The sequence below is a fragment of the Colobus angolensis genome, unplaced genomic scaffold, assembly GCF_000951035.1.
Source record: "Colobus angolensis palliatus isolate OR3802 unplaced genomic scaffold, Cang.pa_1.0 Scaffold153, whole genome shotgun sequence".
NCBI classification, from domain to species: domain Eukaryota; kingdom Metazoa; phylum Chordata; class Mammalia; order Primates; family Cercopithecidae; genus Colobus; species Colobus angolensis.
In genome coordinates, this window is record NW_012114633.1 from 2,426,104 (window position 1) to 2,452,506 (window position 26,403).

Here is a 26,403-nt window from a genome sequence, read left to right on the forward strand (position 1 = left end):
GGCACACATCTACAACCATCTGATCTTTGACAAACCTGACAAAAACAAGCAATTGGGAAAGGTGTTGGGAAAACTGGCTAGCCATATGCAGAAAACTGAACCTGGACCCCTTCCTTACACCTTATACAAAAATTAACTCAAGATGGATGAAAGACTTAAACATAAGACCTAAAACCATAAAAACCCTAGAAGAAAACCTAGGCAATACCATTCAGGACATACGCATGGGCAAAGACGTCATGACCAAAACACCAAAAGCAATGGCAACAAAAGCCAAAATTGACAAATGGGACCTAATTAAACTAAAGAGCTTCTGCAGAGCAAAGAAACTATCATCAGGGTAAACAGGCAACCTACAGAATGGGAGAAAATTTTTGTGATCTATCTGATAAAGGGCTAATATCCAGAATCTACAAGGAAGTTAAGCAAATTTACAAGAAAAAAACAACCCCATCAAAAAGTGGGTGAAGGATATGAACAGACACTTCTCAAAAGAAGACATTTATGCAGACATGTGAAAAAAATCTCATCACCACTGGTCATTAGAGAAACGCAAATCAAAACCACAATGAGATACCATCTCACGCCAGTTAGAATGGTGATCATTAAAAGGTCAGGAAACAGCAGATGCTGGAGAGGATGTGGAGAAATAGGAATGCTTTTACACTGTTAGTGGGAGTGTAAATTAGTTCAACCATTGTGGAAGACAGTGTGGTGATTCCTCAAGGATCTAAAACCAGAAATACCATTTCACCCAGCAATACCATTACTGGGTATATACCCAAAGGATTATAAATCATTCTACTATAAAGACACATGCACACGTATGTTTATTGTTCACAATAGCAAAGACTTGGAACTAACCCAAATGACCACTGATGATATACTGGATAAAGAAAATGTGGCACATATACATCATGGAATACTATGCAGTCATAAAAAAGGATAAATTCATGTCCTTTGCAGGGACATGGATGAAGCTGGAAACCATCATTCTCAGCAAACTAACACAAGAACAGAAAACCAAACACTGCATGTTCTCCCTCATAAGTGGGAGTTGAACAGTGAGAACACATGGACACAGGGAGGGGAACATCACACACCGGGGCCTGTTGGGGGGTCGGGGCTAAGGGAGGGAGAGTATTAGGAGAAACACCTAATGTAGATGAAGGGTTGATGGGTGCAGCAAACCACCATGGCACGTGTATACCTATGTAACAAACCTGCACGTTCTGCGCATGTATCCCAGAACTTTAAATATAATTAAAAAAAAAAAATTTAAAACTCCATGAGGATAAAATTCTAATTCTCTCTTCCCAAATGCAAAAAAAAAAACAAAAACAAATTGTTTTGTTCATACAGTGTATTGACTGATAGTCAAACTAACCTGAAAATTTCTAAATAAGACACCATTCTTAGATAAGAAACAGGATATGGGAGATAGAATTACCTATGTAGTAAATACAAGGTTTATTGCCTTTTTAAGATACCATAGCAGGTTCAAGAATGTATTTGTAGGTTTAAATATTGTAATCACTTGAATATTACAGTCCTGCATAATAAAATACTGACATATTTAGAAGGTAACATAAGTGCTCACCTGTCCTTGGGGAAAGGGTTTACTTTGCAGGCTTCCAGCAAAAATTTAACAACTTCAACATGACCTAAATCATCCCACCCCCAAAAACAAGAGCAGATTTTAGTATTAAGTAGAAATTAAATCTGGAAAGAAAATAGATAGGAGTAGTTCCTGTATTACCCTCTGCAGCAGCTACATGCAGTGCTGTTCTAGAATCATAGTCCCGCTGTTCCATGTCCATAGCTGACAAAGCAAATCTGAAAATGTGTAAGCACAGCTATTTATTATATATAAAGCAAATTTAATTCACACTTGTAACATTCACTCCATCAGTTCATTTAAGGCCCTGTCAGACAGGTGCCATCCTTCATCAGGCTCATTAATGGGAACTCCCAACCTTATTGACCAGTATACAGGTGTTTTGGGTAAATGCCACTTCACCTCTCTTCCTCAGCATTGCTTTTTTTTAGGTAAGATTAAATGTTAAACATCTCTCACAGAATTAAACTTTATTACATTACTGTTCAAAACTCAAGAATTATGGCACAACTGTACCAAGGTTTATGTCTCAGAAGGGCAAGAAACTAATCCCTATAATAAAGTTGTATGTTTTTACTAGGACTCCCATTCTTAAACATTTCACAGTCTACTAGTACTCGTCAGACTTTAAGACAAGGGGGGAAGCATAGACATTTTTCCACTTTGAAAATCAGTTGTTTGAGGTATTAATGGGAGAAAACAAAAGGAAAAAGAAAACAAGTTACAACTCTATACAAAAGACCTTAAGTATACAGCAGTATATGGCTTTACTAGTCCTGATGATCTGCCAGACACCAAACCCCCTAGCTGCTTCCCCCCGGCCACCACACACACACCAAAGACTGGGAATGGAGGGTAGACAGGGAGTAAGAAGGCACTGTCCAATTCCAGTAAGCCACTGATACTAATTAGCCAGATTAGCTGAACAGTTACTACTTGGGGAAACAGAGATACCGTCTTTTTTATAGGAGGCAGAAAAGGACAAGATTGGAAAGCAGGCCACAGACACTGGAAGTGCCTATTTAATAAAAATTTTGTTGGGGTCATTTTTATCAAAGGGAAAGAGAAGTGAGACTTTAACCTTAAAATGGCTGCTTGCCCAGAAGCAACTTCATAAATATCTGTAAAGTGCATGCTAATCCATCCTATAAACATACCTTCGAAGTGCAGACACATCTCCAGTATATGCAGCAAACAAAAGATTTATCACTGACTTTACCTGTGAAGAAAAGAAAGTTTAGGCATCCACAGGAGAAAACAAACACATACAACATCCACCTGTCACTGGTAAGTGATTTCCATGTGCTTTGAACACGTCACCTGAGTCATGTGCAAGAAGTTATCTCAAGGACACTTCCATAGCCAAAAGAACCCACATGTGTGATATTTTCTTCTTTTAACAGTGGATTGTGAGGGAAAATTCAATAATAAAGATAAGATACATGAGGGAAGGAATGGAATAATATCACTTGGCACAAAAGAACGGAATTTTGTGAAACTCATATAGTTGGAGCAACTGAAAATTGTTTAGAAGCCTTCCCATTTTGTATGTCTCAATATTGTAAGGAAGTTTGTATGCTGATACAATTCACATTATTAAAAATTAAATCACGCTATATAAATGTCTAATCCCCGCCAACAATCACTATCCTCACCAATCACTGGCTTCTTTGCAAATCTTAAGAGAGAACATTCAGTGTTAACTGTCATCTTAAACTTTACTTCACTGGAAAGACAGCCTTCAGTTCAATGCCCAGGTGGTACAAATTGGGTCATTCTCAGAACTTACGACACTGCTGTGTTTAAAAGGTTTCTCAGCTCCAAAATATTAAGTCACCTCTATGAAGTGCTCCAAGATTTCAAAGTGTATCTACCTTTGACAGTTACCCACTTTCCTTTTCTTATAGTTAAGACGAAAAGTCTAGTTATCTGAAAAACCATTGGATTTTGGTCTGCTTTCATAAAGACTTTATCAATCCCTATCTATGAGAAATTATTATCACAGAATATTTGTAAATACTTCACAAATTCCCCCATTTTTTCTTACACTTTGCAACTTCAACATTCATATTGATGACTCAACTGATGCTACACTCAGTGGTAGAAAACAAGTTTAACTGGAGGAATGGAAAGTTACCCAGCACTCCACCAACAATGCCACATCCCTGAACTGTGCTTCAAGATCTTAACCTGGACATTCTCCCTTTCCAGTATGGCTTCCCCCTTCCAAAACCCATGAACTTTCCAAATTAACTGGAACTGACCATTGCTGCAGTTCTCTAATTCAGCATTTTCAAAGTGTAATTTGCAGAAACTAGTCCATAAGATGGTCCATGAAAATAAGGATCCTCTGGCTGGATATGATCTTAAAATATTAAATCCCCCTCTTGGAGATTCATGAGCATATGAAAGGCTCTGTAAAGGTCTACACTACAGGAACCTAACTAGCTGAGCACACCCCCAAAATACTACTATTACTATTTGTGTTGATATCACTTCAAAAAACTTTACCTTTAGTCCTTTAGCTTCCCTCCCAGCCATCCTTTTCCACTCCTGCCCAGAGTCCAGAACAGTTTTCTCAATGGGGAATGGGGGTGGAACAAAGAACTAAAGAGTATCACCCAGAATGTTCTAAAAGCATACATAAACATCTCTCCCATTTCTTGTTGTCCTACTCCTACACCTCAATCTGATACATTTTAGGGAAAGGAGGTAAATGCATAGAGTTTGTTTTTTATAGAGATGGGGTCTGTGTTGGCCAGGCTGGTCTTGAACTCCTGGTCTTAAGCAGTCCTTCTGCCTTGCCCTCCCAAACTGCTGGGATTACAGGCAGGAGCCACCATGCTCAGCCCATAATTTTGTTTAAAGTCTCCAGGTGACTTTGACATGCACTCTTCTGGGTTATAAACCACTGTTTCCGATGCCCTTCATGTCTTTCTTTTTTAGTGGGGTCACCTCTGAATTCTCAATTCCCTTTTTGCTCTTGGGCCATAGATTACTGACTGGCCATTACGGACTATTCTCCGTATTTCCACCTGGTCTCTCATTACTGCTTGACAATTTTTTTTTTCTTGTTGGTTCCCACCATACTTTCTTCAGGCCTTTAATACCAGCAGAGACCCCTAAAAACAGACAGAAGATCCTAACTACAACTTTGCTGAAAAGACAAAAAACTGTTTTCATCGCTCAAAGTAAAAAGCTTCATTTTTGAGACTCACTTTTTATCCATTCCTTCAAACACTTATCCTCCAGATGCCCTGCTCTTGTTTCCTCACTGATCCCTTTTGTTTCTAGCATCTTTTAACTTTTCCTCCTTCATTGGTTCCCTCAGTTTACCTTAAAACAGACACAATTTCATCCTATTTTAAAAAGCCAACACGTGACCCTATTGTTCTCCCTTCAGCACGTATTTCCTGAAAGTATATTTTTAATTCCCTGAAAATTACCTTCACACTCATTGTTACCTCTAAATAGTGCTCTCCAAAGCTCCAGCAGCTTCCTAAGCCCCGATTCCTTCAGATCTCCCCAGCACCCTCCACCCTCTCACAACTTGCCTTCCATGCTGCTCCATCACCCTGATCTTCCTCCTGTTTGCTGCTTTGCAGATTCATTACCCACTTGCCACTGCCAAATAATACTCCCAAGGCAGTCCAATCTTCTTGTTTTTCAATATAATGTCCTTCAAAGGATTCATCTATTCCTCTGGGCAGACTGACTTCCCCATCTTTAATCTAAATCTTTGCTCCTAAGTTCCAGTCCTACAGCTCCACCTGATAGTCATTTCAAACTCAAAAACAGCAACAGCCCTGCTGGCTTCCTACCCTGGCTCCAGTTCACAACCGTCTGCCTACTTGACATTGCTTCCAGTACTTTTAATTGGCATCTCAGACTTATAACCAAAATGGAATTTGCTTTGCTGTGTCTTCTGCCACTCACAGTCAGCTCCTCTTCTAGTCCCCCCCGTTTGGGAATGACACTACAATTCATCCACTTGCTCAGGCCACAAACTCAGGAGTCATCCAGTGCTGCTGCATTCACTTATACAGGTTGAGTCCTTCACAAGGATGCCTGGCCACAGGACCAACATGGGTTACCAGCCCACACTCTTCCCACCAAGGTGTCCTAGCACCCAGGTACATGTCCTAGGAGGAATGGAGCTTCTTTACCCAGTGGTGCTTCTGCTTCTGGTAAGGGACAGAATTAGCTTTTTCTAATTCAGACAAATTCACCATATAGACTGTGGGGGGGTGTTCCTTGATTCTATTTCTCTCACAGTCCACATCTAGCTCATCAATAAATCCTCTTCGCTTTACCTGCAAAATATGTTTGGAATCCTATCACTTCTCACCACCTCTAGCACTGTTGCCTTAGGCCTCATCTGAGTCACCACCTTATCACCTCTGCTGCCAGAGGGATCTTTTAAAAATATCAAGGAACTCCCGTGCCTTTCCATCATATCTAAAGTAAAATTAAACTATTTACCATGGCTTTCAGGACCCTAAAGGCTCTATTCCTGGTTACATTGCACGTAGATCACTCCTACCAGTCTTCCCTTTCCAGCTCTACTCCAGCCACAATGTCTTGCTGGTCTCAGGCACTCAAGGCCTACAACTGCTGCTAAAGATGCTGTTGCCTCAGGGAGTCAGGAGGCCCCCTCTCTCCCTCCCTTTGGGTAGGTCTCCACTCTACCCAAAGTTCTCTCAAGACTAAAATACTCCCTTCTTTTCATCACTGCCTTATCCCTTACCTTGCTTTTCCCCTTCATATATATATATATTGTAAACTATACAGTTTTTAACTATATTTGTTATATACAATTATATATAACTATATATAAAGTATATATATTTTTATATATACTTGTTTTCTGTCTCTCTCATTAAATGTAGGCTCCATGTGGTGGGCAGAGACCACTTGTCTTTCTGTTCCCCACCGTAAACTCAGTGTCTATCACACATAATAGGTGCTCATTAAATATCTATTGACTAAGTGAATATTCTCCCTCAAAGCATCAAATACTCAATTTTGGGTATTAAATTGTAAAGTTAATTCCTCTATCAGCCCCCAACCCTGTTTTGTTTGTTGTTGTTGTTTTTTTTTTAGACAAGGTCTCACTCTGTGTCACCCAGGCTGGAGTGCAGTGGCAGGATCGCCTCCTCAGTTCAAGTGATTCTCCCACCTCAGCCTCTGGAGTAGCTGGGATTACAGGCATGTGGCACCACTAATCTAATTTTTGTAGTTTTTGGTAGAGACGGGGTTTCAGGTTGGCCAGGCTGGTCCCAAACTCCCAACCTCAAACGATCCGCCTGCCTCAGCCTCCCAAAGTGTTAGGATTGTAGGTGTGAGCCCCTGTGCCCAGCCCATCTCCCTTAACTTTTACATCTTTGAGTATCATTACAAGATTTATTCAATCGTAACTGGTGCCTCTGCTTCCGGTCTTTCTTCCACCCTCCAAAACCTCTCCGCATACTTTTAATCATATTCTCAAAACATTGCTCTAATCACTAAATGTTTCTAAAGCAGGGGAGTTATCAAGAAATCCAAAATCATTTCCGATAACGTTTAAGTTCTTTAGCCTTGTATTCAAGGTTCTTCAGTCCAGCTAACTTGTTCTTTTCAACCTCAACAGAGCAAAATTGGTCTTACTGCCCTTGTTTTTGTCTTGGTGTCTATGCTCTTTAAGAACACCCAGATTCCTAATCAAATCCTTCCCTTCCCTCAAAGACTAGCCTGAAAGTCCCTTCCTTGCTGCCAGTTTTCCCCAGGCCATCCCAGCCCAGCATTCATTATCTATGTAGCTTATTGCCAGCTGCACACACAGTGCCCTGTGACAGCATGTGCCAGGGACAGTCAATTAGATACCTCCACTCCCACCACAACCCTAGATCTACCTCCTGCTTCCTCCCACAGTGCATACTATTCTCCTGAAATCATTTTCCCCACCCATTTCTCATGGATATGTTATTCTTACCCATTCCTGTGAACTCTGCTCCAATCTCTTAAATCAAAAGTAATCTCTGTGTACCTTTGCCACACTATGGCACTGTAACACATGACCACATGGAGCATTTGCGTGTCTTACTTCCCCCACCACTAAGAAAAATCCAGATTCCCCTGTATATACTATTAATATAGTAATTACCCATAGTTCTTACTTTTAAAACTATGTTGGTACTTCTAAGCAATAAAGCCTCATCCGTTTCCATGACTGGATATAAGAACTACACATTCCCTTTTAAATTTCTGAATTTAGACCATGCTAGTCTGAAGAGATTTTATTACAGCATGTGTGCAGCACTTAGTCACTTAATTATTCAATATTTCAAATGTTCTAAAAGTCCATTTCTTATTAATAAAGCCCAAAATAGAACATTTTAGAATTTACTTGGTTTATTCAGAGTATATTGTTATTCACAAGCATGAGAAAAAAAATTAGGAAACTTTAATATACAAAGGCTTTGTAAGTAACCAGAGGGAAAAAACATTAGCTTGCCTTAACAAAAATTATTAAAGACTAACATGGAAGTTTGGTATTCTTCCCATGAAAACAAAAGGCTAGCTGTGGAGCTGAATTTAGCCCAAACCAGAAGATAAGTGCTTGAACACAAAGTGAGTGTAATTCTCTCCAAAACAAAAAAGCACTAGGACGCAGCCCATGCACAGGCACTATTTAAAAGCAAAACCACAAATGCCTCTTCTTTCTAGCATCAACAGCCCCCTATACTTTTAAGTTTACATAAATTATGAAATGAGCTGCGGGCAGAATGCCACGAAAGAAAATGAAACTAGTCTAACACTTCTGAGACAAGAGACGGAGTATGTCGTTTAGGGATAGTCTGCTTCCTGGTCTGTTAAAGAGTGCCATGAGTATTTCCAACTAAGCTGACACACCCTCTGGAATGCCTATCATGGCAAACAAACTGAAGGAGAGGGGCACTCTAGAGGATCACTCATCCACCTCCACACCAATTCTTGCAAAGGATGTAGGTGTGCTAACCATTGATTGAAGCTCATTCCCCTACATCCCCACTGGATACTTGAGTTGATTTTAAAATACCTGTCAAGGAGGCCAAGATCCAGAAAATAATGGGTTAACAGTAAATGCCAGAGGCATGGAAGCTGTGTTTTGATAAATAATCCCTTCATACAAAGAAACAGACTATACACAGCCGCAATAATAGCTATTAAATTAAGGGCTCTATGTTTAATGTATGCCTCCCCATGGCAAAGAGACACTGAACTTAGGGAGATACCCATTAAAATTTATAAATTAAATGTTAACAGTTTCCCCTTCATCTTGTAGATTTTCCAGCACTGCTGCATTTTTCTTATCAAATCTTTTTGTCAGAACCTGCCCGAACCAGACAATCTTATCTTAGTTTATTTGTACAAAGTCATGACAACAGTGGGACAAAAAAATGTTACAGTTCACGTAAGTTCACTTAACACTGGCATGTTTGGCATAGCAAATCTCACTTTTTTCCAAAACAGCTAGAAGCAGGTGGGGAGTGTATCAGTTTTACACATCTAAAACATGGCATTCCTAAGTCTTTAATCCTATCATTATCCTATTCAGTTTGAGCTTGTTTAAAGGTTGTGTGACTTCCGTAAATGCCCTAATAATTCTGTACTTATGAGTAAGTAGCAATTATTAGAATTATATACTCACATTACTCTGTATTTATATAGTGGACGACCCTAAAACATTCAACATTTTAAACAGTTATAGTTGTTTTTAAAAATCCCTGACAGGCTGGTTGTAAAATATGTTGATAGATATGTTTATTACTAACACTGAGATTAAGGACCCTGGCTCAAGGTCACATAGCATATGAATTAGTGATGGAGCTTGAGTAGAACTCAGGTATCTGGATTTCCAATTCTGTACAACTAACTAGACCATGACGATGTGAGTCCTTAATAGATCTCAGATTGCTATCCAAAGCACAGAAGGAAACCAACGGATTAAACATCAATTCAGCTCTAATCCATAAAAGTTCTTTACTAAATATTGGAAGGAAACCTGGATGGGACTAAAGCGAGAGGGGAGAAAAGGAAGAAAGGGAGAAGATGGAGGGAGGGGGAGATGCAGAAAAATTGATTCACTGGTTTTACACTTTACTTCAATTATTTAATTTCTAACTCTATTACCAACTGCCAAACCAAAATTTCCTTTGTTTTTCATCTTTAGTTTGTCTTCATATAAACATGAATTCAGCCTGTTTGGAACTGCTTTAATGAGAAAAAAAAAAAGCAGGTAACTGAAAAAACATCCTTCTGTTTCTACCGCCTCTAGTTTGACATAAGCTGCTCTCATTTCCAGCTCACCACAGTATCTCGTCATGGAACAGATACTTTGCTTCACCTGTTAAATAAACCATCATGACTCCAGATCCAATTTTGTTTTAAAGGCTTCACTCCAACTTGGCTGATTATAGTCTTTAAATGAAAATAAGCTTTCGGCCCGCTTTTATATTTTCTTAAGGTCAAATTGAAACATACTACCTATTATACGGTGGCTAAAGAAAAATTTTAAGTTGCCATCATATGTAAACTAATCACCTTGCCCAAGGGTAAAAATAAACCTGTGTAATGTGTATGTGTAATGTGTATATCAAACATATTTCCTCTTTCCTTTACTACTGAGCTTACTTAATATTTGTAAGGATGTGTAAAAAAAAATTATAGTACTTTTATAATTAGACAGTCTGAGTATGAGGCCACATATTCCTAAGCTTTCCAAAGATTTACTGAGACACAGTTATTAATATACTATATATAGACAAAACTAATCAAAACTGATATGATTCAGAGGGTTGGGGAAAAAATCCTTTATAGGAATAGCAATTTAATAAATTCATGCCCATATTTCCAAACTTACACAAATGCAGGAGATTCTCATATACTAATTTCAATAGAGAGGAATAAATCAAATAGTAAATTTTACTATAAAGGGAAGAAGCTCTGTTTTAGAGAAATTTCACTTTAAAAATACAACCTCAAAATGGTAGCTCCAAGAACTGTATTCTGTTCTTGAATTTGCTAATAAACTCCCTTAAAAACATACAATTTTCAAATTTTTTTTTTTTTTTTTTTTTTGAGACAGTTCTTGCTCTGTTGCCTAGACTGGAGTGCCATGGTGCAATATGGCTCACTGCAGCCTTGACCTCCCAAGCTCAAGTGATCCTCCCAACTCAGCCTCCCAAATAGCTGTGACCACAAGCATGTGCCACCAAACCCAGCTGATTTCTTTGTTTTTCGTAGAGATGGGGTCTCACTATGTTGCCCAGGCTGGTCTCAAACTACTGGGCTCAAGCAATCCTCCTGATAGCCTCCCAAAATGCTGAGATTACATGTGTGAGCCACAATGCCTAGCCTCAAAATTTTTCAATGACTAGTTTAATCTGAAATAATTTCACTCATTTGTAAACGAAAAACTCATAATCATGTCAAAAAATCTGACAACCTATGAAGACAAAAAATTAAAAAGTATATATTACTTACGATGAAATAGTTAATATGAAGCACCTACTCTCTTGACTCAGCTAAGTGCTCCAAATATTATTTCTGTTATTAAGGGATAAGAAACATTTAAATAACTTAAGCAAGGTATCAGAGCTGCTAAGTGGGAGAACAAGGGCTCAAATCCAGTCTGGAAGATACCAGGGCCAGTGCTTGCAACTACTATCTATCTACTGGGCCAAGCGATTTCCTAACAAAACCTGGGATTTCTTCAATAATAAATACCAAGACAGAAATATGTTGTGATAGGAAATCAGAAAATAACAACAAAGAAACAACTTATAGAAAATCAGAGATATTAATTTTATATTGAGGTGCTACCCAAAGGTGTTTTTTAAATGAAGAGAAAATGAAAGAACAAAAGAAATAATTCAATTTGATATATCAATATCACAAACAACAAATAGAAAACATTAAGATATATCTTTATTCTTTGCATCTAAATCTATAAAAATGAAATGTGAGTTGGGCGAATGTGAATAAAAGCAAATACAACTGCTACGTCACTGGTAGCAAATAAGTAACTTCTTTTCTCAGTGGCATATTATTCCAGTAAACACCAATGAATGGTCGAAAAAGATACCGATGAGGTCATAAGCATCCCTCTTTATATATCCAATTATAAAAGTAGCTAACAATATATCTGTGTGTGGTCTGAAAACAGCACTCCTGATCAATAAGCAAGAAAGTAGAAGAAAAACAGCAATGAGCAAGGACAAAGACAGCTACTCCTCTAAAGAACAAAACTGCAGACCTTAAGCATATTTGTGTTGCACAGACGACTATCAAAGTTTCTCATTCACTATCTTTCTGGTCTTCTCCCACTATTATACAAACAAGTATTTGTAAAAGTTCATGAACAGTAGTGAATATTACATTAGTATGTTAGGATAGAGGACAAGGTGCCACATTTCTGGAATGATAAAGTGTGACATTTAAAAAACAAGTACATAAAACCCAAAAAAGTCAAAGAACTTAAAAGCGAAGACAAGACAGGAAGAGAAGAAATTCATCACCACATACACATATTAAAAAAAAAAATATCCGGGCCATTGGAATCAAAATATTCTTACAAAGACACCATCTTCTGTAAGTTAAAAATAAATAAATACAAACAAGGTCCCTGAAAACAGATGGGGTTCTCTTCCTGCTGTGAAACAAGGCAGTTTTAGCATTCACACAGGAAGAATTATGGTTTCAATTCAGAGTTTAAGGTCCTATTCCTTAGCATGCCTCAAATCCTACTATAACAAAGCCGGGTACATGGATTTGAGTTTTCTAGGTATTCCAACCTACAACACTAACACAATCTTTATTAATGGCTTTAATGTTAGAAAAGAAATCCCTCATTTTCACTGGTCTCCACAGAGCCTTACTTAACTCCCTATATTCTTCAATGTTTATTTCACATTTCTATTGGGAAACATTCAACATGTGTGCTTTATGGAGCATACACACAGAAAAGGTGTAATAACAGTATGTTTCTCTAATGCTGTAACTTTTCAAAGCACTTTCATAGCCATTTTATTATTCAAATTACATAGCAAGCTCCTCCAACATATAATACAGAAAACTGCTGGAGAAAGGGGTATTTTTAAGACACTACAAAATAAAGCAATTGTTCTATCTAAAAAAAAATTTAGAAAGGACATGTAAATATAAAGCCCTCATCTTACTAAATTATCTATGCTTTCATACAGTTCAATGCTCCAAACTCCTTAAAATACTCTTTCCTTGACTCCTGATATTACACTATGCTGGATTTTCTCTTCTCTGGCCACCTCTCCCTAGTGGAAGCCTCTCCTACTCTCTTACTTTTAAAATGAGGGTTTCTTAGGGTTCTGTCTTTGATACACTTTTCTTATCACTTTATAATATCGCCTTAAGCAATCTCACACACCACCCCAGCTTCAAATACTACTCTTCATACTGACCACTCAAAAAATTGTAGCTCCAACTACACTACTCTCCTAAGTTTTAGGCCTAAATCTGACTGCTTACTCAACATCACTACTTAGATATCTCACAAGTATCTCAAACGTTAGCTAGCTTCTACACACTGATAGTTGTCTATCCCTTATCCACTACCCATCCCTTCCATACTAATAGAATCTCTATTTGTGAAAGGTAGTATTGTGTCCAATTAAAAACACTTTCCCAGATTCCCTTGCAGTTAGTCTGGTCAATGAGCATTAGGTGAGTTTCCAGTAAAGCTTCTTCCTTTAGATTTAGGTATTGCTCTTTTCTCTTTTTTTTCTCCCACTTTGGCCATACAGGTGAGGCTAAAGATGAAACAGCCACCTTGCAACTCTAAGTTGATAGGCATGATTTCTAAGATCAACACACTAAGGCTTGTGTAACAGAAGTTTACCTTACTGATGGCACTAGTCCTGGTTGGTTCCCCTGATAGTCCCTGAGACTTTTTGTTATATTAGAAAAATAACCCCCAGATGTTTAAAGCACTGTCAATCAACCTGATATCCACAATCAAACAGATCCTTGTTACAATAGCCAAAATTAAACTAATTTCTTCTCATACTCCCAAGGTTTGCTTTTCCAGTATTCTCCATCTTAGTTAATGCAGCAGCTTTGGCCCTGTTGCTCATACTAAAAACCTGGTAGTCAACTTGCTATCTCACTCTTTTTCACCCACCAAAAACCATCACCAAGTGCTGCCAATCCTATTTCTTAAACACATCTCTTATTTACCTACTTCTCTCACCTCTAGCCCAAGCCACCAATACATCTCGAGTCCAAAACCTCAACTTTCTCTCTTTAATCCATTCTCCACAGAGCAGTATTTACAAACCAAATCATTCTCTCCCCTTTTTAAAAGCTTTCAAAGTTTCACACTGAACTCTGAATAAAGTCCAAAATTCTTAATATGGTATATAAGACCTTTTACAAATGTCTCCCAAACTGTGTCCTGAGGACAACCTACAGCAGAAGCACCTGGGGTGCACATTAAACATTTAGATTTTTGAATCAAACTGTAGGACTGGGCCCCAGGAAGCTAGCTGTATTTTAAAATTAAGACACTCTAACAATTCTGATGTACATCGAAATATGAGAAGGCCCACTCTACATAATATGGTCCCATCTCTAAGAGTCATCCACGGCCAATCTCCATCCACCTCACCTCACTCTTCTTTCAGTGCATTTGCCTTCTTTTCCCTTCTCAAATGTGCTAAACTCCTTCCTGTTCTGGGCCTTCAAGTGAGACTAGCCTATTAACGCTATTCCGTATTTCCTCTGACTCCTTCAAAACTTACATACTGTATTACCTTCCAGTGAAAACCAACCATATTTAATCACCCGGACAAAACAAGGTCTTCTTATTGTACCCTCTCCTAGCATTTTTTTACTTTTCTATCATTTATTATCATTATATTTAGTGAAATATTTTTTAAAGAAATGAAACATTAAAGATACAGTTAACCATGCTCTCTGCATCCATTCCCTTCCCTCCCAGCAGTACGCTTTATCTAAAGATTGGTGTTCATGTTCTTATAGTTTTATTAGTAACTACATTGTATATTTGTGTCTCAAAGTCTGCTATAGATGTACAAAAATAGCATATGGCATATAACATTTTGCACCTATTTTGTAACATTTAAAATGAATTAGATCTACATGCATCAGTAGTAACAAATCATATTACCATTTCAGTTATTTTCAGTATTTATTCAATATCTGTATCCCCGTTTAATTGCAAACACAAGTTGGATCATACTTGTCTCATTAACCACTCACTGCAAATCCTAAACACCTCACAGTTTCCAGCACATATTAGGCAAGAAATAAACATTCATTGACTAAGAATCTATCAGTGAATAATAAAGCACAGGAATAATGCTAAGGTTAACTTATATAGATCTGAACTGCTCAATCAAATTTAATTAGCTAAATATCTTGAACTAATTCTGTTTGTGTGCTGTTTGAACAAAAACTAGTGAAATGCTGAGGGGGATGGTAATCCTTTTAGCTCTTACTTGGTAAAAAAAAAAAAAAAAAAAGACCTAAAGAAAATAATTTTAAAGGCTATACATTTTCATTTATATAGAGGGATCTAATCTTGGATATTGGTTGGGTACCAGAAATGAAGAGAAGCAAACAACACAAGAGGAGAACAAAATTCCTGCTATATAGAAGGCATAAAAAAAAAAAAAAAAGAAGTTTGCTATGTAAAACAGGGATTGAAAATATTAAAATGGAAACCAGGAAGCCAGAAGAATCCTGGACTTCAGCCACTTTCTTACAGTCACACAAGTGGGAAAGCAACTTCATAAAAGCAACGAGTTATCTGACTACAAATTTACACTTATTACAAAAGCAATTCTAGAAGAGAAGTAGAGCAATTTCAAGTGGGTAAGTTTACAATAAAACCGCTAACTTGCCAGAATAAGGGTGTTCAGATAGGTGGAAGTTATTTTTTTGGTTATCCTTTAACAGCAGAATTGTTTCTTCATAGTCCAGTAAAAAGAGACATTAAGGCAGAAATACTTTATTGGTATGATTAAAGAGGATTAATAGTATTAGTCACCATGGAATGTTAACAAAATCATTTGTCCTGTAATTTCACCAGATGTCAATGAAGTTTCATTGTGCAGAAGATGTAACATTTATTCATCTCAATTCAAATATTCATCTCAAACAGTATTATTTAGTTCATTCTTTATTTACATTATAAATTTGCGCATAGACCTGGATCAATGATGCATATACTTCAAGGATCTAAGTAAAATAATAAATAAAGAATAAGCTATATTATACTGAAGAAGAGAAGTTTGGACTTTTACATTTCATGTGTGGTTTTCTTTTTAACTGGAATGCATAATATGAAAGCAAGCAAACTTTATATTGAATGAGTTTATATTGAAACTTGTGGGGAGAAGAGCTACTCAGGCAGTTTAAATTTTCAGAATTAAGAAACCAATACTATAATATTTGGAGAGCAACAATATTTAAGTTTTAACATTTTAAATGTAAGTCAACAAAGCCTTTCAAAAAGTAATGTATTTCAATAACTCAATATACACAGTCCTTCATAAATATTAGAAATCCAGAACTATGAAATGGAGATTGATACTGAAGACAATATGTACTATAGACACAGTAAATAAGCAAACAAATTAGGAACCTTGGGGGCCACTCACAGATCCAAATGTCTAAAATAAACAAGGGAAGTAGCTAGACATTTTGCATGTTTTGGAAGAGCTAACATGCAAAAAAAAAAAATTTTTTTTTTTTTTTTTTTTTTTGAGATGGAGTCTCGCTCTGTCGCCCAGGCTGGAGTGCAGTGGCGCGATCTCGGCTCACTACAAGCTCCGCTTCCTGGGTTTACGCCATTCTCCTGCCTCAGCCTCCCGAGTAGCTGGGACTACAGGTGCCCGTCATCTCGCCCGGCTAGTTTTTTGTATTTTTAGTAGAGACGGCGTTTCACAGTGTAGACCAGGATGGTCTCGATCTCCTGACCTCGTGATCCACCCATCTCGGCCTCCCAAAGTGCTGGGATTACAGGCTTGAGCCACCGCGCCCGGCCAAATTTTTCTTAAGAAACCATTTGTTTAGAACTTGAATAGTCTTTTATTTATTTAAAATCTTTTTACTTATATATTTAATCTAACCTCAAAGGAATTTATTTTAAAAAGCCAGTGGTGTAACATTTATTTTTAGAGTTACATTTCTGCTACATTTTCTTTCTTTCAAAGGTTGCAGGGTAATGTTTTATTTTTAGAACTACTATACAACTTTAACATTTACTTTTAACTTTACTAATTTTTAACAACTGGGACATAAGACTGCTTACTAGAAAAATACAATTAGTTTTAATAAATGCTGATGGTACCATCTGCCAAATAACTTACAGTCACATTAACTACTGCCAATTATGCTTCTCTTATTAAAACTAAACCACAAACTCCATCCTAACAAAACACACAACAGACCAACTCCCTCAAAAGAGAAAAAAATCTAAATATACTAATAGAAAAAGCAAAGTGCTAGGAAACCTGGAAAAGGGTGCCTGAGTGGGGTGGGAGTTTGTACCAGATATTTAAGATTACTTTCAAATTCAAATCTGTGATTCTAAAAAATATGTAAGATTATGGTAAATAAAAGTACATCAAAATTCTAGAAAGGTTGGACTATGTTTTAAAAATAAAAGAAAACCTTCAGCTGTTTACAGAATATAAATTTAATTATAGCTCAAGATTCCAAATATAATTGGTGGGCAAAGGAGATTTTCATTACATAAACAAAAATCACCAGAAATGTAATATGAAAACAGAAATTCAAAAACTATTTTGGGTAAGAATTTTTTCTTTCAAAAGCTAAGCCTTCCAAATAGATAATTTTAATTATCTGTGGTTTTAAGGACTGAAAGCATTTCAGCAAAGTAAATTAGCTATTTCTGCAAGGTAAATAGCTAATGAAAAAATACCATTATTTTTAATCATACTACATATAGAAAAATCATATCCTCAGATATTGAAATATGGCTTAAAAATAAATAAATTGTTCTTTGCCATTGAGATGTGGTATACAATTTTTCTTAAAAAAAATTCTGGCCGGGCGCGGTGGCTCAAGCCTGTAATCCCAGCACTTTGGGAGGCCAAGACGGGCGGATCACGAGGTCAGCAGATCGAGACCATCCTGGCTAACATGGTGAAACCCCGTCTCCACTAAAAAATACAAAAAACTAGCCGGGCGAGGTGGCGGGCGCCTGTAGTCCCAGCTTACTTGGGAGGCTGAGGCAGGAGAATGGTGTAAGCCCGGGAGGCGGAGCTTGCAGTGAGCTGAGATCCGGCCACTGCACTCCCGCCTGGGCGACAGAGTGAGACTCCGTCTCAAAAAAAAAAAAAAAAAAAATTCTATAATTAGTAAATGAGATTTAGAGTTAAAAGTATAGTAAGAATGTTACAAGATTAACCGACAGAAGCAGTTGGCACCAGCTCACCCATTTCTAATACTTGCCTTTTGAGGACAAGATCATACTTTTTTTTTTTAAAGCAATACATACTGGTTTTCAATAGTAAGTATTCTGTAATTTATTGTTGAATGACATTTTAAAAACCACAGATTCTGCCAAAAAAGCAATGCAATCCAAGTGCTAATTAGTATCCTATTCATTTTGGTGAAGGGTTAATGGTTCAGGAAGCCAATATGAAAACTTTTTATGAAAACAGGTTTTCTATACATGGCATATTTTAAAAATCTCTATTAGCTACAACTTACAAAAATTACTAAAGTAGATCTGCAATCTACAAAATAGAAACGGTAAACAAAGTCAACTTAAATTCTCTTCCTCTCCTATGTTCACAAAATAGAAACAGAAAACATTTTAAGACCATAGTAACAGAATCACTTTGTTAAATAAGCATTTATAATCAGTCTACTTAATATACTATTTTAAAAATAAGTACCTTTTCTATTACTATTTAAAAAGTTAAGAATTCTAAGAAACATCACATCTTGCCCGCTCTGTTTCATGCTGGATAAATATTGCCTCAGATCCTCTTAGAGTAGTTTTCTAAATTTCTCCAAGTCATGTGCATTTTATGGTATTCAGATTAATAAACTACTGGCTGGAGGTTGGGGTATAAAATAAAAGAACTTCCCCCAACCCAATTAAATTCCTTCCATTTCTAAGCAATGTAAGAAACAAAGGTTTTTAACTTTGTTACAATTTGAAATAAAAGAAAAATAGTTGAACCTGGATATACTTGAGTTTATGTTTATGTATAATTGTACCCTTGAACTACATGATAGATAAAAGACCGAGTAAGGTAAAGTCCATTCTCAATAAATCTAAGTGAAAATCTGAGCGTAAGGCCATGACGCATGGTAACAAATTTCCATTTATGCTACATCTCCAATATCTGGTTTTGGTTTTATTACACAACGCAAATATAACATTTGTCCAAAATGGTAGAGAAAGAATTGAGAAGAAATCACACATTAAGTATACTGATCATATACCTTTAAAAAATGCTTGCTAGCATTTTCAAGGCCATCTAGGAGAAAAACCAAAATTTTTACAAATGAATAGTAAAACAGATTCTTAAAACTAAAAATTGTACCACAGTGAACTAAATAAAACTATTCCATAAACTGCTCAACATGAGAGATGCACTACTTCTTTTAAGTCAAAAACAATTTTAAAAATACAATCCTTCCTTCTAATAAATTTTGGAAAGTGCTTTAAAGTCAGATTCCACATGAAATCTAATATTCTTGGTTTCATTTTTCCAGAGTTCCCCCAATATTGTTACTACTCTCTTACCCTGGCAGTACTGGTAGTAAATGGGAGTGGTAACAGAAACCACAAATCTTTGAAGTCAAATTGAAGAAGTCAAATGGTAAAGTATGTTATACTTCACCAATTCTAGGGCAGCAAAAATTTCAGGGGTTCTTTTGTGTCAAAGCTTGGAACAGGAATAGATCAATGAATAATTTATACATAATATACAATGTGAAAAGAACTGCTTGTCATTTTCAGAATATGAATGGGTAGATTAACGTATATAGATAAGGAAATGATATATATGTATGCACAAACACATATGCACAAACATATGCAACCCATACATTATATATAAATTATCAGGATATAGGCTGACATAACAGTGTATTTCAGCAGTTCTTTCCACATAAATATATGCCTATTAAATATACACTGTCAGATCAAGATCACCAGGCATTTTAAGTCTCCTCTCTCTTTGCTTCATATAAATTTTTAAAAAAGTCTTCAAAAGCAAGTAATCATAAACTGTTACATATATTGAATATATTATTATACTGGAACTCCTTATTAACTAATTCTAAAAGAACTTCCTTTAAAAATCCCACAGATGAATACAAATTCATGTAAACAACAATATTTCCCCTTTCAAATGGTTTTAAAACTTCTACAATATATTAAGGAAATCTCCAGAATATGAATGGCAGATTTAATTAAATATAAAAATATAAAGTACTATATTTGACCTACAGTACATGGAGCCTCTATAATTTCTACTATAATTTGGATCATGCTGTACAAATATACAAAATTCCTTCTGAAAATGTAATCCCCTCAGAAACCAGTTAAGGTTAATTTCTATATCATTGTCATTCTGTTCAATATAAATTCTACTGAGATTAACAGTTTTATTCTAAAGCAATATAATGATACTCTTCATTTGGTTTAGCAATGTTTTTCCTATTATTTAGGCAACAATAGATAAAATGAGAGTTACATAGTGAATAACAACAATATTCCTCCTTGGAAAGCAGAAATAACCTACAAATAGGGTTGCATTTTTTTTTTTAAGTTACCAAATGGAAAAACAACCAAAAAAATTGAGAGAAAAGTTTTTATTCAAATACTTCTAGTACAACCAATAGGAAAAGTCCTCCTCCCAAAAAAACCACTAATGCTATATTGCATTTTAAAAAATCAAATAAAGCCCTTTTGAGTACTTCTAGTTTACTTTGAGGCAGCTTCAGAATAGCAAACACTTTAACAGTATCTTCATAAAGAATAATTTTTTCTAAGTTAAAATCCCAACTGTATTTGTACCTAAAATGTTGAAGTTGCTTTGATTAAAAACAAAACAAAAAACAAAACAAAAAAAAAACAATAAAATCAGCTTAAAATAAATTTATTGTACAATACAAAATGTAGGCATACTGGAAAATAAAGGTACATTATTAAATATACAAAGCAAACAAAAGAAAGCTAAACAACACAAATGTTTTCATCCAAACACTAAGATAAAATGCACAACATTTATGCTAAAAACAAAGTACTTCAAGAACAATATGCATTTCAAATGAAATGTTAATGATGCCAAAAAATAAAAAGAAAGAAAAAAGAAAATCAAATATGCTACATTGTAAATGCTTGAATATCAAGAATCAATAATGGCATAAAACAAACCCAATAATACTGGGTACTTTCAAGAACTTTGTTTAAAAAGGTGTTAAGAATACTGAAAGAATCAAAATACGTCCTTAAAACTGGCAAAGTTTTTTCTTTTTTAAGTTTGAGAGCCTATTCACAGTATCTTATCTCTTCTTTCATTTACACTTTTCTATAAAAATTTCTGGATGCTCATTCTTAACATTTTCTAAACACAGTAGCTTAGATAACAGTACTTCATTTTTAAGTATGCATTTAAGCATTACCAACACCAAAATAGTAAGTGCCACAAATTAACAACCTAATTTTGAAATCTATACAGCTATGTATGCAATATGAAAACTAAATCTTCATTTTATAAAGTGAAACCAATTTCTGAATGAAATGGTAAAATGTAACAATTTAGATCACAGGGGAAACCACAATGCCTTTTTTACAATTAAGGCATTTGGTTGCCCAAACTACAAATGGCCCTGGTGCAACTAACACAAATATGCAGTAAGGCCTTGAGAAGCATCCAGTTGGGATATGCATCTGAACATTCAAAGAACATTCAAGTAAGCATAAAATCCTGGGGAAAATCCTCTACAACTTAAAATATAATTATTTAAATTTATAAATTTAATACTTAAGTTAGCCCAAAAGGTGTTTGGCCAGCACCTCTGGGAGGGAATTTCTTTTCTTAATATCACAGTTCCCAAACTCAAGACATTATGATCAAGATTTTCTATCTTTATTTGCACTAGTATCTAAAATACTCAGTGACATCTTTTTTGTTACACTATGTTTACTTTTACAGACTTTCCATTACCACATACACCATCATGCTAAGAAGTCACCAAGTTTTTCTTCTAATCCCCCACTAAAATAAACAAATTTCAACAAACTTGAAACTGTAGGGGAACTACGGGGAAAACCAGAGGGGTATATGGAAGAAGGAAGAAGTGTGAATAGGTCCTACAGAATTTTACAATCACTTTGCCAAGACAACTTTAAAAACTATGAATAATTACTTGAAATCAGGTTGTGTAGAATCTATAGTTCTCTTAAAAACAAGTTTTGATTCTCAATATTGCATTTTTATTACCAAACAAAAGGATTTAGATCTAACATATTTTAGTAGCATACTTACTACCTGCAGACTAAATTCATTTCTCAAGTACTCTAAAAGAGTTCAAATAGAACAAACTTTATGAGATGCTATAACTTATAACAAAAGAAATATTAGCATTTATAAAATTATTAGGATAATAAAATTTTAAAAGCTTAAAACCAAAATTTGCCATTCATATTTAAATATAACATAGAAAAAGTTATGTGGATAATATGAAAATAAAATTGTTTAGGTGAACAATTCACTTGAAGACACTCACTGTTTCTCCTTCTGAGTAACTAACCATTATAGCTTTTTATCAATGAAATGTCATTATCTCACATCTGAAATTCTTTGGCTGGAATGTTTTAGTAACATAAGACACTCCTGTATATAACAATTCTGACAGAACAGAGGAGTTGCAAAATAAAAAAGGTATATTTTAAAACATTTGATAAAATTTTAAATAAATTTTTAAAAATGTAAAGCCAATCTATCACTAAAAATGGCATAAATGTAAACGCAAGCTAATTTTATCCACTGCTATTTTAAATAAAATAATTTGGGGTTCATTATTTTGCCTTTTTAGTTTTGTATTTAGCATAGAAGTACTTTCTGTTGCCACTACAGACATCAAGTTAGTTTTAAAAATGGAAAGGAAAAAACAAAATGCAGCAAAAGTTATGAGTTTAATTTGTGAATTTTAGAACTAAGAATTACAATTTTCTGTTACTATTGTCAAATGGGATTATCTGACCACATAGTTAACATTTTAATTACATCAAGAAAAATCTAAATTTTTCCTTTTTGTATTTTTAAAAATAAAGCAAATTTATGTACTTGTAAATATTTTTTAAAGACCAACAAATGCACTTCTTAATCTGTCTTTATACAAAGATTAAAAGGAAAAAAAAAGCTTTATGGCTCCAGCACCCAAGATTGAGAACAAAAAATACCTCAAATAAATATTTATAACTTGCAAAAAAAAAGCTAAAGGTGTTTGAAAGATTAAATGAAGAAACATTCTGAAACTAGAACCCATTTCTTTAGCTTTTCTCTCCCAGACTTTCCATTCTATATACTACAGTTGTAGAGATGTCCTCATTTGACTCAGGTGACACTTTTTTCCATACTGTCTCTTTTAAAGCAAGTTCTTGTTGGAGACTTTCATAGTCCAATGGTCCAAAGGAATGCTAGTTGTTCAAGCAACATACATAATTTATTAGTGCACTTGAGTGAAGAAAGGTCCAAGCTATAAAATGGTATTTTTCAATGAACATTATTAAAATGTTAACATTTTAAACCACCACCTCTGACATTTTGCTTCATGTTACTCAGGTCGACTCCCACGGAAGTTTCTATTCTGTTGGTTTTGCATAATTCTTACATAGTAACAGAAATTAATTTGATAAAAACTAACAAAAATTTAGTTTAGCACTACAGAAAATGTACTTACTATATATTAAAAATATTTTCTACTTACAAGTTCTTCATATTATCTTGAGGTCTAATTAGGTAATTTTACTACAAACATTTTCAATATGGTACGCAAAGAAACTGAATCAAAATTCTCAACACAAGCCCCTTGGTGCAGTGAAAAACTATATAAAATATAGACCAAAAAAGTTAAGTCCTGACTCTTAATACTACTTCTAAAAAAGGAATATATGTGTACAATAGTATGAAGCCAAATACATTGATAAAAAAACAAATAGGACCGTAAGATTATTAGGAATACTGCATTAAACATGGTGGAAAAAAATATTTCATCTACAGTGACCTAACAAAACTTTTGAGGCTTCATATGGTCTCTCGCTAATATGATAATCCTTTTCCATTTACATATCCATCTACACAGTATGCAAGAAGTTAAAACAAACTTCAATTTAGGACTGACAAATATTAAAACAATGCTTTATAGCATGTAGCACGTTTCAATGTCTTTTTTTTTCTTTTTTAAACAGAAACAATTCTAAAAATCTTGCTTAAAATAGTGGAAAATGGAAGGGGAAAACCCTGACACTAGGCTAACCAGTTTCAATTTAAGTAACAAAACAGTAATATTTAAATATCTATATCTATTAACTATCTATTAAGCAATATTTAAATATCTAATACTGGTGATCCCGGATTAAGATGTCAACAATTTGTTTACACTCATTTATGAATAGCAAAGACCCGAGGCCACTAACAAACTAAGATTTTATTTATACAGGCAAATATCACTTTTTCTCTTCTTAAAAATTTTATATAATTATCTAAATAAGAATTTTGCTTACCCTTTGATCACCACCTTCTCTTCGAGGATCAAGTTTTTTTGCAAAGTGTCTCAAATTATCATAGTTATGGAAATTACACAGAGAAACAAGATCCTGTAAACAGTTATACAGAACAGGTGTAAGAAATTGGCTATTCGCTGGTTATGTATATCCATATTTTAACAAACTCTGCTTATATCGTCCAGCTTAGAAATCATTACTACATGCTAATAAAATAGTATAATGCATCAATAAGAGAACTAAAATCAGAGTAAGATATGGATACAAGTTTTAAGGGCACTGCTTATTAACATGATCCTAGGGCTCAGCCAATCAAATCATCTTTCACCTTCTACAAAATAGGGTTTATAACCGGCCCCATGAAAGAATTCTTCTATCAAATAAGTGTAAAGCAACATTGAAATATAAGTAAGTACTCTGGTTACAATCTACTATACTTTTTATGCAATCCAATGTCATACTCTAGTTTTTGTAAAATATAAAAGACTGGAAAATAAAAGAAGTTTAATTGAGTATGGCACTCAATATGAACTCTGGAAAGTAATAAATGTAAATAAAACTAGAAGCTCAAACATTAGCAGGAAGTAGGTAACAACAAAATACAGAACTATCAAGAGCAGTAACACTTTAAAAACTGTTTAATCTTTTTTTAATTTTCAGTGCTTATTTCCTCAAAAAAATGTTTAAAGGTAGTCAATGGATAAAGATATTTAAAAATGCAGATTAAAGATAAACCAAAATAATTCTTAAGATATACTGGCTTTTAAATTACTTCTCCAAGTTTAATATCTTTTGCTGAGCTTTTGAAAATTGATACTAATTCTAACCATGAAAATTAAAATATTAGCATCTAACAAATATAATCTGTGGGAATAATTAAATGGGAGCTGTCTGACAAGAGGCAACTTGAAGCTCCTCTGGGAGTATTTCCACAGCTACCTAATAACTGGCACACTATAGGTGGAAGGCCAAGAGTTAATGAACTATGGAAAATAGGTTACAAAAAAGAATCATTGGATGGCTCAACTTGTATCATCGTTATTCTCATTAAGAAAATATGCTTACGTGACAAAAGTGAATTCCCTTAACACTGTTGCCCATCTTATCCAGAGGAGGAGACCAGCACATCATACCCATAACATTGGGGACAACTAAAAGAATGCCCCCAGCAACTCCAGATTTTGCAGGAAGACCAACCTAAAAATAATTCAGTAAAAGAGTATTCAGGTAAAAATTTTAAAATAAGAAATGTTATGTTCAACAATAGGGAAATTGGGGCTGGGCACCGTGGCTCACTCCTGTAATCTCAGCACTTTGGGAGGCCAAGGCAAGCAGATCACTTGAGCCCAGGAGTTGGAGGCTAGACTGAGTAACACAGGGAGATCTCATCTCTACAAAAAATAGCAAGACATAGAGGTGCACACCAGTAGTCACAGCTACTCTGGAGGATGAGGTGGGAGGATCACATGGCCTCAGGAGGTCAAGGCTACAATGAGCCATGATCACACCACTGCACTCCAGCCTGGGTGACAGAGCAAGATCCAGTTTAAAAAAAAAACAAATTGGGAAATCGGTTTAAAAATTAAAAATTATCTCCTGATCTCGTGATCCTCCCGCCTCAGCCTCCCAAAATGTGCACCTGTAGTCCCAGCTACTTGGGAGGCTGAGGCAGGAGAACGGTGTGAACCTGGGAGGCAGAGCCTGCAGTGAGCTGAGATGGCACCACTGCACTCCAGCCTGGGCGAGAGAGTGAGACTCCCTCTCAAAAATAAAAATAAAAATAAAATACTATACATACACACACATACTATAGAATTTCAACATTAAAAATGTTGTAGATAAATTTTTATCAACATGTTTATAAATAAAGTTATAAAACTGGGTGCAGTGGCTCATGCCTGTAATCCCAGCACTTTGGGAGGCTCAGGTGGGCAGATCACTTAAGGTCAGGGGTTCGAGACCAGCCTGGCCAACATGGTGAAACCCC

The 26,403-nt window shown here is 35.4% G+C and overlaps 1 protein-coding gene across 2 annotated transcripts in view; it reads right to left on the reverse strand.

Moving 5' to 3' along the window:
- The window catches only part of GLS (glutaminase), an 89,603-nt gene that overhangs the window by 12,579 nt on the left and 50,621 nt on the right, over positions 1-26,403 (reverse strand). Inside the window, exons 13-17 of one of the 2 annotated variants that reach the window (XM_011936429.1) lie at positions 25,482-25,613; positions 24,417-24,509; positions 2,776-2,837; positions 1,760-1,836; positions 1,601-1,664 (exon numbers count right to left, since the gene is read on the reverse strand). In XM_011936429.1, the coding sequence (XP_011791819.1) occupies positions 1,601-1,664; positions 1,760-1,836; positions 2,776-2,837; positions 24,417-24,509; positions 25,482-25,613 (428 nt within the window). Of the gene's footprint in view, positions 1-1,600; positions 1,665-1,759; positions 1,837-2,775; positions 2,838-20,768; positions 23,331-24,416; positions 24,510-25,481; positions 25,614-26,403 lie in introns of those variants that run through there. The other variant, XM_011936430.1, reaches the window with a different exon arrangement.